At 36.0% G+C, this 13,661-nt stretch overlaps 1 protein-coding gene across 16 annotated transcripts in view; it reads right to left on the bottom strand.

Moving 5' to 3' along the window:
• Positions 1–13,661, bottom strand: part of rxrba (retinoid x receptor, beta a) — a 64,740-nt gene that overhangs the window by 38,096 nt on the left and 12,983 nt on the right. For 12 of the 16 annotated variants that reach the window (XM_081696589.1, XM_081696630.1, XM_081696637.1 and 9 more), the window contains 6 exons: positions 13,189–13,349; positions 12,824–12,953; positions 11,046–11,178; positions 1,187–1,228; positions 556–647; positions 186–291 (listed from right to left, as the gene is read on the bottom strand). In XM_081696589.1, coding sequence (XP_081552715.1) covers positions 186–291; positions 556–647; positions 1,187–1,228; positions 11,046–11,178; positions 12,824–12,953; positions 13,189–13,349 — 664 coding nt within the window. The remainder of the gene's footprint in view (positions 1–185; positions 292–555; positions 648–1,186; positions 1,229–11,045; positions 11,179–12,823; positions 12,954–13,188; positions 13,350–13,661) is intronic. The other 4 variants (XM_081696607.1, XM_081696600.1, XM_081696629.1 and 1 more) reach the window with 1 other exon arrangement.

Below are 13,661 nucleotides of genomic sequence, written 5' to 3'. Positions count from 1 at the left end.
CAAGGCTTACATACATGATGTCACCTCAGCTCACCACAGCTACAATAAATACCCATGGACACTTGCCTTCAGTACCAATATTACCTTGCTTCACAAAACAGAAAATAAAATCACTATGGGCAAGTTTTTCCAGAAGCATTATAAACTGACAGAATGACATTTATCACATTGCATGCATTCTGTACCTGCCCTGCTGGTCAGGATATCTTTGTTTACAATAAGCCTCCAGCGATGCATAGACTTTCTCCCTTAGTAATTCCACTTCACTGGGGTTTGACAAACCTTTTGCATCTGTGAATCACAAATACAAGTGAATTATAGTAACTGTACCACCCCCTCGCCCCCCGCCCAAAAAACCCCTAACCCCCAACTTATTTATTTAGTATTGTAACACATTGACATAAAGCCACTCATATAACAAACACAATATTCATATTTTATGTAAATTGTTCATGAAACCATCATTTGGCAAGTCTTTACATTTTGAACAGAATAAGAAGATAATTCAAATCAAATCCAGCTCTGAATACACATATATATGATGAGTTGAAGTACCTGGGTTGAATAGGATAATGGCTCTCAGACAGCCCAATTCAGTCTTATCCATCTGCATATCCCTCATCTTACTCACTAGTTCAGTCAGCACCCTGCATCACCAACAGAAAATGAAAGAAAGGGATAAAGACAGAAAGAAAAAAATTGTGAAATATGAAATATAAAGAAGGGTGAGAGGAAAGGGTGAGAGGAAATAATACTTTAAACTTTACATCTACATTTATATTCATCTTAATAATGGCACCACAGAACATACATGTTCAGAACAGGGCAAATAATTATTCCCCCTAATTATAGTTTAGTGAACATGCACTGGAACAATACAAATCCTGAATCAGAAGGCTTCTACACAAAGTATGCAGATTGTTAGGCTGTCTTTGGAAAAGGTGAAAAAAGACACAAAGGTCACAAAAGAAAACCCAGCACTTCTGTCAAGGTGCAGTGCCAAGTATATTGATTACATGATCAGGCACACAAGGACAACACACTTTTTAGATACCAATAAAGCCCCTGACATTTCATGTCCCACAAAGACAGTTTTAACTGCAAACTCACAAGTAAATAAGGCTGTGTGTGTGTGTGTGTGTGTGTGTATGTTTTGCAGTTTTTTGGTTAGGTGTGGCATCATTACCTGTCAAAAATGGCCCCAACCTCTGCATTGTGCGCACTCTCCCTGTGTATTCAATCACAATGTGTTATTACAATGTCAATACACAGACATTACATTGTTAATACTTCCCCCTTTTAAAGGTTTTGACTCCGCCTGCACTGGGGGGGGGGGGGGGGTCAGAGGTGCCTATTCAAGGAGTAACAAGCTACAGGCTCTTGTTCAGAGGGAGTCAGCCTGATGTGATTTTGCATTAGCCACATACACCAGCAACAAAGCTTGAAATGAGAGATGACAGATAAATACTGAAAAATATGCCACATTCCTAAACATGAACCAGCTGGGAATTAAGACAACTAATCTAAACAAAAAGATATTTTACAAATCTCAGAACTTTTTCTTCTTTTTTAAATGAACTTTACATTTTTTCAGTATGAACTCAGTGGAAAGGACTGCTGATATTCATACATTTAACTGCTAAAAAATGTTTAACAGCAATAAAGCATTGCAGGTTAGTCTTATCTGATCAGAACAAAGGTACAAAGATAATCATCAAAGAGCCAATTAAAGTTGAAAAGAAAGCAGTCGCATGTAGTAATGATGCTGGCAATGGACAGAATTGCAATGAACAACCATAAAATCAGATCAACTACATACACTAGACTATTCACTATTCAACTACATAAACTACACTATTCAAATGTTACGAATAAGCAGTCGTAAATAAAACAGAAAAATGGAATGACTCCTTTATTGACAAAAGGAAAGAATTAGAGAAATGGATATGAGATGGGTATGATATCATAGCACACTGAAGAGCAGTGAGATTTCAAATGAAGTGAAACAACAGCCTGCAACCAGTTATTCCAAGATTCATTCTTTTACCAAGCATAAAACTATGGAGTCAAAAATGTGATTAAATATAGCTTCATGATAACAATGTAATTGCTGTGTAATTAACAGCGAATTAACACAGTGATCAGAAAGGATAATTCAATATATGTGTCTTTCAATGTTGATGAATTTATGCATAAAGGGAGAGCATGTGAGCAAACAACAGTGTACCATTGCCAGAAGCAGAAAGTAATATGAAGTACTGCTGTGGTCTAAACAATTAGACCAGAGTCTGGGACACACCAAGTCAGAGTCAAGGCCAAGACTTCGTAGTAATTGTGTCTATGTCAAGACTGAAACTAGTACACACCAAGTCTAAGTCAAGACCAAGACCTTATAGTACAGTCCACAGCAAGACTGATACCAGGTGAGTGAGACCAGTTAAAACTTTCTATAATAAAACTAATAAGGAAAACGATAGTTGTAGATAATTTCATATTCTTTATAGATTACATCAAATAAACATTATTAATCTATTTGTAAAAAGTACATTAAATATGTAATCGATATTAAAGATATTATAGTATCAGTCCTACTGACATTTATCTGTCTATTAAAAGTTATTCACAAGTCAAATCCTAAAGTCAGCTGAATATAAACCAAGCAAAAGTTCATTCATTTTTATTACTAAATGAAAACAAGCATTTTATTCTGCTAAAATACATGTCAAAACTCAACATATTTCAGTTAAGGTTATTAAAAAGTTTCAATAGGTATTAGGGGGTCATCTAATGGTTAAAGTAGAAAGAGGTATTGTGGATTTGTCAGAAATGCAGTTAGATGAAAATATACTCTCACACATGACTTGCTTATAGAATTAACTTGCACTTATCTGATACTGATAATATTAAACTTAGCTAAAATACTTTGCTACGCTATAGATGTATAAACAGGCAAAACATTTATTTATTCATTTAACATTAGCTGGCAAACAGAACTTACTGAAAAGGTGCAGGGACAAATGTATTCTGTTTGAATATACTGTTCAACATGCAATAATGGTAGAAAAGAAAAACATATTCCAAATGATGTTGAGAGATGAGACAAAGGCCATTAATTTATTGCTTTGAAACTGGTCTCAAAAATTAGTACTACTTCACTAATATGGGTTTGGATGAAGCTATGTTGTAATCTGTGGAAAAAGTGTAAATCTACATATCCATGAAACTCTTTTATTACTGTAGAACGCCATCACATACTGAAATTAAACAAAGCCTCCAAGTGTTCAGTCTGGTCCCTACCAACCACAAAAAGTCTTAGCTATATTTCATTAAAAAGTTTGATACGTCTCTTCATACACTTACTTAATAGTAACATTACTTGCTGGTAGCTCACTGAAATGGAAGAAAAACAATATTGAAAGTGGCAACTCTTCTGTTACAACAAGACTTGGAAGAGACTATTTTTAAATTAACCCATATAGTAGTACTTTTCCTCCCTCAAATACTTAATTTTAGAAGCAACAAAAATTTCTCCTTATTGTTTCTCCTTATTTTTAAAAGAAACAGCTCAGTAGAAAATTTAATTTACACAATTACACCTAATGGAGTCAAAGATGCAAAGTGCATCTGTGTCCAACTGTGCAAACGAAAAAGTGACTATATTAGCTAGCACTCACTCATGTAAATTAAATGACATAATGGTTGAGAAATACAGCCAGAAAGTATAGAGCTACAAACTTATCTATGCACCATTACATTCTCCTGTGGATTAATTAAAAAGGACAGATTATACTGCATTTACACAAGTTAACATGGTTCACTCAGGTCTTAATGAAATGTCTATGACATGCTTTGGTCAAAATACCACAAGGACAAGCACTGCAGTACCTTTCTCACCATGCTGAAACAGCCAGTTCAAGTGCTTGTTTCTTTAAACAATCCCTTAACCTTGGTGTGCACTTCCAGATTTAACCACTGTGTGCACCTCCAATTATACGATCATTCCTACATAATTTGTACTTCTACAATACTTCTGTACATATAACACAATGATCATTCAAGATTCAAATTGAAGTAGACACTTGGGGCAAGACGTGTTCACATCCAGGCTTTTCCCCCATCATTTAGGTTCCATTTGAGCTCATCTAATATAGAGGAATATGTTTTTTTAAAAAGCGCCTTTTATTTTGGGGTTTTATAATGTGTATGTGGATGCTGGAGACAATTTCAGTCATGCTCTACATTTCCTGATTCACTGGGGTCTTGTCAAATATAGTGAATAAATTTGTATGAAAAAATTCAAGAGATACACAGTATTTTCCACTAAGTGTTCTAGACCTCTCCAAAGTGCTCAAAATCTATCCTATAGCACAAAATGTCACCAGTCAATATATATGGAGAGCATGCAAGAATTCTTTTTTGGTAAAACATCTCAACAATGTTTCACAAATTACTAAAAGAAAATATTAGCTTCACTGTTTATTAGCTTCATTGCTAAAAGTCTAAAAATTAGCTTTACAGCTATTAGCTTCACTGCTAATAAGATAAAATGTTATGCTGGGGAAAATTGCTATAATAATACTGTAAATGCTGTAATACTGTAAATAAAAAATATGCATTCTCTCATGCACAAATGTTCTTTCAAAATGACTTCAAAATGTCCAGCATAACACTGTTTCCATCACAAATGCTTCCTCTTTCTTGTAACTCCATGCTAGAGGCCACTGAAACATCATTCTCAGTTTCCAGCTCATCACTGCACCCAAACAACTCCACATAAACTTTAGCTAAAGAAAGCCTCTTCCTGGCCATGATGTCCAAATTCTGAACTAAAAAATATCCATGAGTGGATCAGTTTCGTCAGTGTCACGCATGTGTGCTACAGCTCATCTGGCTAGAGAGCACAAGAGGCCTATTGTTTTGCAAATTGCCCTACTTCCTTCAGTTGTTGACCATTCAAGGCAAGTGAGCTGTATACATTTTCAGCAGAGGAAGAGCTATTACTTGTTGGAACAGCTGTCAATTACTCCGGATGCATCTGGTAAATACTTGTGAAGTAATTTGATAGCCCCCTTCCAAACACCTAGACAGTCATAGTTAGTCATACAATAATATTTTAAGCAAGGGCATATACCGATATGAAATAAAACCTTTACTAACCTGTCTCTTGCCTGTGCAACTAGCCAAAAATGATGCGGATATAGGCTATTTTGTGAACAAATGCAGCAGTTTCATGCTCCATCCTATGCTGACTTCTAGCAAACATTAGATACTCTGAAATGTAATGACATGGCTAACAAGATAAGTGCGGAACACAAATTCATGCAAGTAAATGACATAACAGTAGAGGAAAAGAAGTGGTGGGTATTCAAGTAAAAGTACTGTTACTTCAAAATAATTCCTAAAGTGGAAAGGTCGTCATTTAAATTATTACTTAAGGAAAAGAAAAAGTATCTAGCAAAAGACCAATCAAGAATTGAGATGCTTCATCAGATGTCACTGAAAATTCGCAGTCTGATATAGGCCGCACATAAAAAAACACTAAATCAAATATGCACAAAACAGATTGTCAAATTAATTGTAAAAAAAACTTGTTGATGCCACCTTCAAATTAAGTATGATCTTCTGATTTAAGGTACTTTTAATTAATTTCATACCACATGTCCAAGTCAAAGTAATAAGGAGAACAAAGATCCTAATTTCCCTGAATTTGATGGAACCTGAAAGCAGCTGTTGTAGGGACAGTATTCTGCCAAGCCAATAGCAAAATGTGGGACTAGTTAGCTTACTATGTCATGTATTATAGCTACATGACATTTTTGATGTCAGCTAGATATTGTGCCTATGATATTGTGCCTATGCCTATTGTGCATCAGACTGGATTTTTGTGAATACTCGAATAACTAGACACTTTACTTTTTGTGGTATTGACATTGCAAACTGGCAACATTATTGAGAACTGGCAACAGTAATGAGACCAGCTAACTAACTATATGGTTCATCATGAGCTTGCTAGGGTGTCATGTTAGGGTCACAACAACTGCATGTGTAGGTAGTCGAAAGAAATTTCAATATATAATGCCAGTACAAAAATCTTTACAGCATTCTCTTCAAAGAATGCCTCAGCAAGGATCACACATTGCTGTTGCATACCATGACTTAGCTAGTTCATCATGAAGCATTTCTTATTCCCCCCAACCCCCTAACTTCATGTAGTTTGAAAGTAGCTATCAGAATGTCTTGGATGTTTCTGGATGTCAACATTTTACTTTATTTTAATAATGCACATTTGGAAAGAGCACCAGTTTTATGTGATCTTTAAAGAAAAGGATATAGCTACTTTTCATAAATTTTATCATGCATCACTGGGGAGGGATCTCCCTTTCATCCCATACAGGAAAACCTGCTGTTCATTATGTTGATGTACTTCCTGTTACTTAGTCTTACTTATTAAATCAAAGTGGTGCCACTCATAGCACTTTTCCACTGGCATGGTTTCGGTGCTGGTGCCAAAACCCTGAATGGTTTCACAAAAGGATCTCAGCCACAAATATTGGTTCAGTTCTGGCCCAATAATATTGCTGGTCTGCAACCAACAAACATGTAATGCAAGCTGCTGGAGGGTATCTAGTGTTACCAAATTAAGATGTTTAGCCAAATTACTGCCATTTACCAAAAAAAACAAAATCAAAACAAAAATAGCAGCAATAATAATCAGTGGTCCTAAAATAGCTGAATGTTTGTTCTGGACAGGTAGCCATGCCCTGTCAGAAAGAAGCAAAATTTGTAATATTAGAGTGTGTTCTGTCACGTGATGTGTCGATTCTTATGACTTCTGTTTGTGGAGTAAAGAAATCCCCGTTTCCAGATACATAACTGTTGGTTTCTCAAACCAGTTAAAAAATGGGACCATTCCTAAAAGGTTTGCTAGTTTGCGGGATTCAGATACAGCTCCAGCACAAGCACGAGCAATTTTGGTCATATTTAGAGATCTCAGTAAGCCCCCCACACTTGACAATCCAGTTGTGGCAACAGTGGCAGTTAAATGAAATGCACAAAATGTGTGTTGAATTATTTACAAATCTAATGTAGATCATAGATGAATGCAACTGAGTAAAATATTTTGACCAATGCATCCCACATGAATTGAAAATACAACTTTATCTAATCTCTGATATCTGCAGCTATCACTAAATGTCTTGGATATATATAGAATGATGGCACAAAATGATGACCACTTCATTAGACACCGCTGCTCTTTCACAATTGGAGTTCCCTGTATATTAGACACATGACACTGGACTGCACAAAATCATGTGAGCAAGTGTTCTGTGGATCAGTTTCAGTGTGAATCCACATTAGAATGGGTAAATTGAGCAATCTGAACAGCTTCAAACAAGGCATGGTAATCGATTCTAGACTAGCTGGGACTAGTACTTCAAAAACTGGCAACCTTGTGGGGTTTTCTCATGCTCCACTGTTGAGAATATGCTGAGAATAGTGTGATCCTGGAAAACCATCCAGCGAAAGGGGCTCATGTAGATTTAAACAACTCTGTGATGAAATGAGTCAGATGAGGATGTCAAAAATCATTCTGATGAACAGGAGGTGCACACAGGCAAATTGAGGGTCACAACAACAACAACTACATGTGTAGGTAGTCAAAAGAAATTTCAATATATAACGTCAGTAAAAAAAACAAAAAACAATCTTTATAGCATTCTCTTGAAATAATGCCTCAGCAAGGATGACACATTTTTGCATACCATGACAAATTGCTGATGAATACAACGCTGGTTCTCCAATTAATGTGTCCGAACACACAACTTGTCGTTCCTTAGCACAGATGAGCTAGAAGAGTAGGAAACTAATTTGAGTGCCATTGCTGTCTAAAGGCAAGAAAGGCAAGGCAAAACTCCAGTGGGCAAAAGAGTGTAAACATTGGATCACCAAGCAGTGGAAAAACTTTGGCTGGTCAGATGAATCCAGATTTCTATTGCACCATGCTCATGGGTCAAAACAAGCAGCATGAAGTAATGAGCCCTTCCTCTCAGGTGTCAAAAGTTCAGGCTGGTGGAGGTTGAGTAATGTTACAGGGAATGTTTTCTTGGCACTTCCTGGGTCCTGCAGATGGATATTTGGACAGTAGGGCTTACTGTGGCATTGTCGCTAGCCAAGTTCATCCCTTCATAGTAGCTGTTTACCCTATGGTAGAAGGACACTTTGAGCAGGACAATGCACCATGCCACAAGTGTAGAATCAGGGACTGGCAATGCACCATGCCACAAGTGTACTTCGTAATCCCCATCATAAAACTATAGAGCGTCTCTGGGACAATGTAGAACAGGCTGTTCATAGCACGTTAGTACCTCTAACTAATTTGTAGAAAATGTGAGAAGCTTGCCTGTATGCATGGGCCAGGATTCCTGCAGAATGAATGCCACACCCAGTAGAACCTATGCCATGACAAACTGATGTGGTTCTGATTGTCAATGGAAGTCCAAATGTCCTACTAGGTGGAAGTCTAATAAAGTGGCCATTCTGTGTGACTGTACATATATTGTATACATTTTAGATATTACTCACAGTGAATCTTCTTCAGAGATTAATATATATATATATATATATATATATATATATATATATATATATATATATATATATATATATATATATATATATATATTCATAGTATTAGTATGTGGTTTTTTGCAATGCACTGTGGACGCAGATTGTATTTTATGGTGAATTTTTTCTCCACTCCATTTCTCCATTAAGTTGTATTGGGCAGCTATCTCCACCTGCTATGTCGGGTTTGAAAGAACCACTGTGATTCAGCAACTAATATCTGCAACTTTATGAAGGCATCTTGATTACAAATAAGCCTTAATTCCTATCTTGGGATTTATATAGCTAACTAATTTAATATTGCTGTATTTAACAAATTGTATTTAACTAATTTAACTAACTAATTTACTGAAATGAGACCATCATCGCGTGAACCAACATGCCTCCTCTTCAGACACTCTAACATAAATTAAGTGTCCCCACATCAGGCAACATCATTTGAAGTTCACAACCTTCACAACCACACTCCTTATACATGTTGAATACATGGGAATGTGAAAGGCATGCTCCAACACTGCTCTTCTTTCTAAAGTCAGTGCTTTGCCCTACTGCTCCACTACTAATATGTGACTTTGCTCAAACTTCTTATCAGATTTGCAAAAGCTGCACTGTCTGTCTGGTGCACAATACATACCCAGAACAACCCCATGGATATATATAAAGGTTAATGGCTTGCAAGCCATTACTCAATAAACAATTGTACAAAATGTTATATTAGACATGTATTACACATTTCCACACTATTTATATATTGTGTGGTTTTGTGAACCAATCACTTGGGTAAGCTTATTTCAAAAACCAAAACTGTTAGTTCTCATGAGTAAAGGTATGTATTCACATGAACTATGATAAATTTGATAAATGATATGATATGAACTATGATATATATGATAAATAGACACCATTTTTCATCATTATGGCCATATTATTTCTTAATGCAGTATCCTAGGTTAAATGCTACCTCATTAGGAAGAGAGCTGAGATTGGTTTGAACACTTTGATATGAAACATATGGGTATCATACTATAAGAACCTTTAAAGTGAATTTAAGAAAATATACAAAAACAGAGGGAAATGCCCTTAGACTTCAGAGCACTAAGGCCCATTCTACCTAGGACGAGACTTGTCTACAAGCTTGGCTGGTGTAGTGCTCAATCTGATCTTTTATTATCATCTACAGTATGTACCCTTGTTTCTCTAAAATCAGTGTGTGGTCTATTTACAGAATTGTATTAAACATGGAGGAAAGGACATGCTTTTAGAATGCCTGTCCAAATGCACTGCAACAGTTAATGGGGGAGAGGGTGGTGGTAGCAGTGATAGGTATGTAGACTCAAAAATGTTATGCTGTGCTCTTTCAAATCTCAAGTATTGAATTGTTTGTAATTTTGAAGATATATACCTCTATGTGCTCTTGGGAGAATTTTATTGTTAGTGTATGTGAATGCACAGAATTTAAGGAGATGTTTTGAAAAATGTGCCAGGTTACAAATATCGTACACTGATAGACACCAATGGAAAGCCTATTTTAGATTTCTCAACAAGGTGCAGTTTGAGGCATTTCTGTGTGATGATCCTGGTATGCAGCTTGGACAACTGTAACCTCTGTTATAGTTCTTTTTTATCCTCAGCTCCAGTATAAAACAAAATAAGCAAAACTGGACACCAGACATGCTTTGGCAGAATTGTTTTGTCTACGTGGAAAATTGTGTAAATCTCATTTAAAAACAAAAGAACCCTGCTAACTCAAAATGAAACACATTTTTAAGACTAAGAAGGGTTTAAAAACGCTTCCATTCTCAAAATTATCTTAAATTGCTGTCCACCCTACCTCACAAATCTCAAAAATTCTATTAATGAATCTTCTTTTATTTTGTAGTGTACACCACCAAATTCTGTCTTCCACAACTGGATTTACATACTACATGCAACACAACTATGTACTTCATCCTCTACTACATTTCTGGTCCTGTGTATTACCTTAAGTGGTTTAACTTATCCCATAGGATGTGTAATTTATTGTGCTTCTGTAAAGTAAGAGAACCAAATCCTACAGACTTTTAATCACTGAATGTTCTGCATGCAAGCAAGCAAGAACATTCCGCATATTTCAAGTCTGAGATTTTTCTACTTTTAACAGTAGGTATAGGATGCACTCAAATAACTTTATTCGATAAAATTTGAAAAGATGTAAGCATAGCTGCTTTTAAATATGATATTACATTTCCCTGAAGTGTTTTAGTGAAACTTGAAAAAAACATTTGACAGTAAATTGCAAAACCATAAAAATTAGGGGGAAAACAGAATATCAATGAATTATTAGAATATAAATCCTGTTTTTAAATGTCTGTGATGAGTGAAAGAATTGGTTCTTTCACATTATACAGCTACTGCTTCAATGTATGAGAAAAAAAATTTACCTGTCAAAAATTGCTCCTACACCTGCACTGTGTGCACTGTTTCTGTGGACATGGAGGCCAGTGGCCAACAGAATGCCATCCTTTACTGTGATGGAACGATGTGAGAATGAGGCAATCAGTAGTTCATTCCAGCCTAGGAGAAAGGAGAATAATAGAACAAATGGTGTAAAAATACCTTCAAGTAGATGCAATTCTAGATACTTTTGTTTAAATATTGATTTTAGTCTCTGAGCACCATACTGGCACATCTCTGTTCTGTTATTTCTTAATTGGAGATGAGCCATTTAATCTACACAGTCTACTGAATGTTTACAGCAGTTAACCAAGTTTTTGGACCTCAACAAAAGGTCTGGGAAATGCAGCACTCTCACAAATTATGCTGACATAATTATTTTCTCAAAATCTTTTTTTATAACAAATGTTTCATTGACATAAAATGGCCATCATCATCATGGTAGGACATAAATGATCTGTCTGAAGTATACCTGCATTGTTAGTTTAAATTTTTATGAAAAAATGCTTCAGCAAGTCAATAATAAAATTCAGTAAATTTGGTAGACCGGTGTTCCTTCACTCCAATAGTTTCCTAGGTACAATTATATTTGAAACGTGGTAGCCCAAAACTTCACTAAAACATTTTACATTGGTTTTTCCTTTGTCACCTGTCTTTTGGCATGTCCATGCAATTAACAGATTTACTAGATTTGCATTTCCTGAAGGAAAAACATAGTGCTTGAAAACATCTGAGTGTGTGTGTGTGTGGGGGGGGTGTACGTGTGTGTGTGTGTGTGTATGTGCCCCAGTGAATTTGCATGCATGCATGCATGCATGCATGCATTTGTGTGTATGCGTGTGCATGTTAGCGTATGTGTATATGGCAGAAGTGTGAGGACTATGAGGAAGAAGAGAAAAGTATGTGTGTTTCTGTGAAGACTGAGTGGCTTATTGTGACATCATCGATGGCAGTTAGAATTTGAAGTTCTGCACATTCTGCCATTCATTAAACTTAGCTTCATTAAAAACTACAAATCTGATCACTGCTGAGAACCTTCGACACAGTTTGAACAGAGTCTGTACGGTAAGATGTATTAACTGCAGAAACTATAATAAAATAAGGGCTAGATTTGCATTTCTTGAAGGAAATACATAAGTGCTTGGAAAGAGCTGAAAGTGTGTGTGTGTATATATGTGTTAATGAACATGTGTTCGTGGTTACTATGCTGTTAGTAGGTGGTTGCTAACTGGTTGCTATGGTGTACCAGTTGGTTGCTATGGTCTTTCTAGCTTGTTGCTATAGTCTGTGGGGTGTGTGTGTTTATGTTCATTTGTGAGAGTGTGCAAAACTCTATGTGTGTTAGCGTGTGTGTGTGAGATATATATATATATATATATATATATATATATAAAAAAATATAAATGGCAGAAGTGTCATGAGTGAGAAGGAAAGAGAAGAGAAGAGGGGCCATGTGTGTCCTCATTTTTAAAAAATGCTCCCAGAGCCAGAATATTTTCATAGTTAAAAGGTGTAATTACTTCAAAATTCAAGTTATATTCTAACTTTAATGCTTTCTGTGTTTAAATCTGTTGTCTATTTATGTTCATGTTTGGTTTTATTGACATATGTATTCACAATACAGGGTATTCATAAATACAATTAAATTCATATACCACAGCAGCATTTCTATAAGTTATAAAGAAGTAAAAATAAAATGATAAAGTAATTTAAATTGAAAACCAACAATAAGAAAATGCTAGATTACATAACATTTTACATTTACCAGCACGCAGGAGGATGACCTGATCATCGAGAGCTAACTCTGAGAAGTGTGGGATCCTCTTGGCCCACTCCACCAGAGTGAAGAGTTGCTTATCAGCTGCCTGACAGATATTAGTGACAGGATCGTTTGGCTGGAGGAGAGAAAGAGCACCAAAGAGAGCATACCCAAGAAAGATTGCAAGAGAGAGAGAGAGCGAGAGCAAGGGCATGAGTGAGAGAGTTAAAATATACATAAAAAAACTTAACAAGCTTATGTACATCGGAATTGCAGTGGGGCTTTCACATAAATTCCACTTTCTTAAGTGAATGCCAAAAACAGTGATTTATAAGCATTAATGTGTTTAGATTATTAGCTCAGTCACTCACAGAGCTGGTTCCTGAACTTCCATCAGTGTGAAGTTCGGTTTTCTGCTCCACGGCCATTTCTGCTTCTAGAATCTTTTCTACTGGCATCTCCTCATTTACTGCACTAGTGGACTCCACTTCCCCATCTCGCTCTTTGTTCCTTTGACGCTCTTCCTGAACGGCTGCAGTCCATGCACAAAGTAAAAAGAGACAAAAGGGAAAGAGACATAAGAGAAAAACATAGAAGAGAAGAGAAGAAAAGAGAAGAGAAGAGAAGAGAAGAGAAGAGGATATGCACATAGATATACATACTGGTTAGTTTTAAAGTCATGTTTGCATGCTTTATAATATAAACTAGCTCATTCTGAACGTGTATAAAATTCAAGAAACTTTTACTAAATGGTTAATTAAGGGTTTTGTTATGACTGCAGTTGAAAGATTCTACCCTACACTTAACAAAGCCAGTGTCTAAAGTGTTGACAACAACCCAGTTC

Source organism: Electrophorus electricus, chromosome 2, assembly GCF_041902795.1.
Source record: "Electrophorus electricus isolate QZ-2024a chromosome 2, ASM4190279v1, whole genome shotgun sequence".
In the NCBI taxonomy this organism is placed as follows: Eukaryota; Metazoa; Chordata; class Actinopteri; order Gymnotiformes; family Gymnotidae; genus Electrophorus; species Electrophorus electricus.
This window is presented reverse-complemented; position numbering and strand designations above follow the sequence as displayed.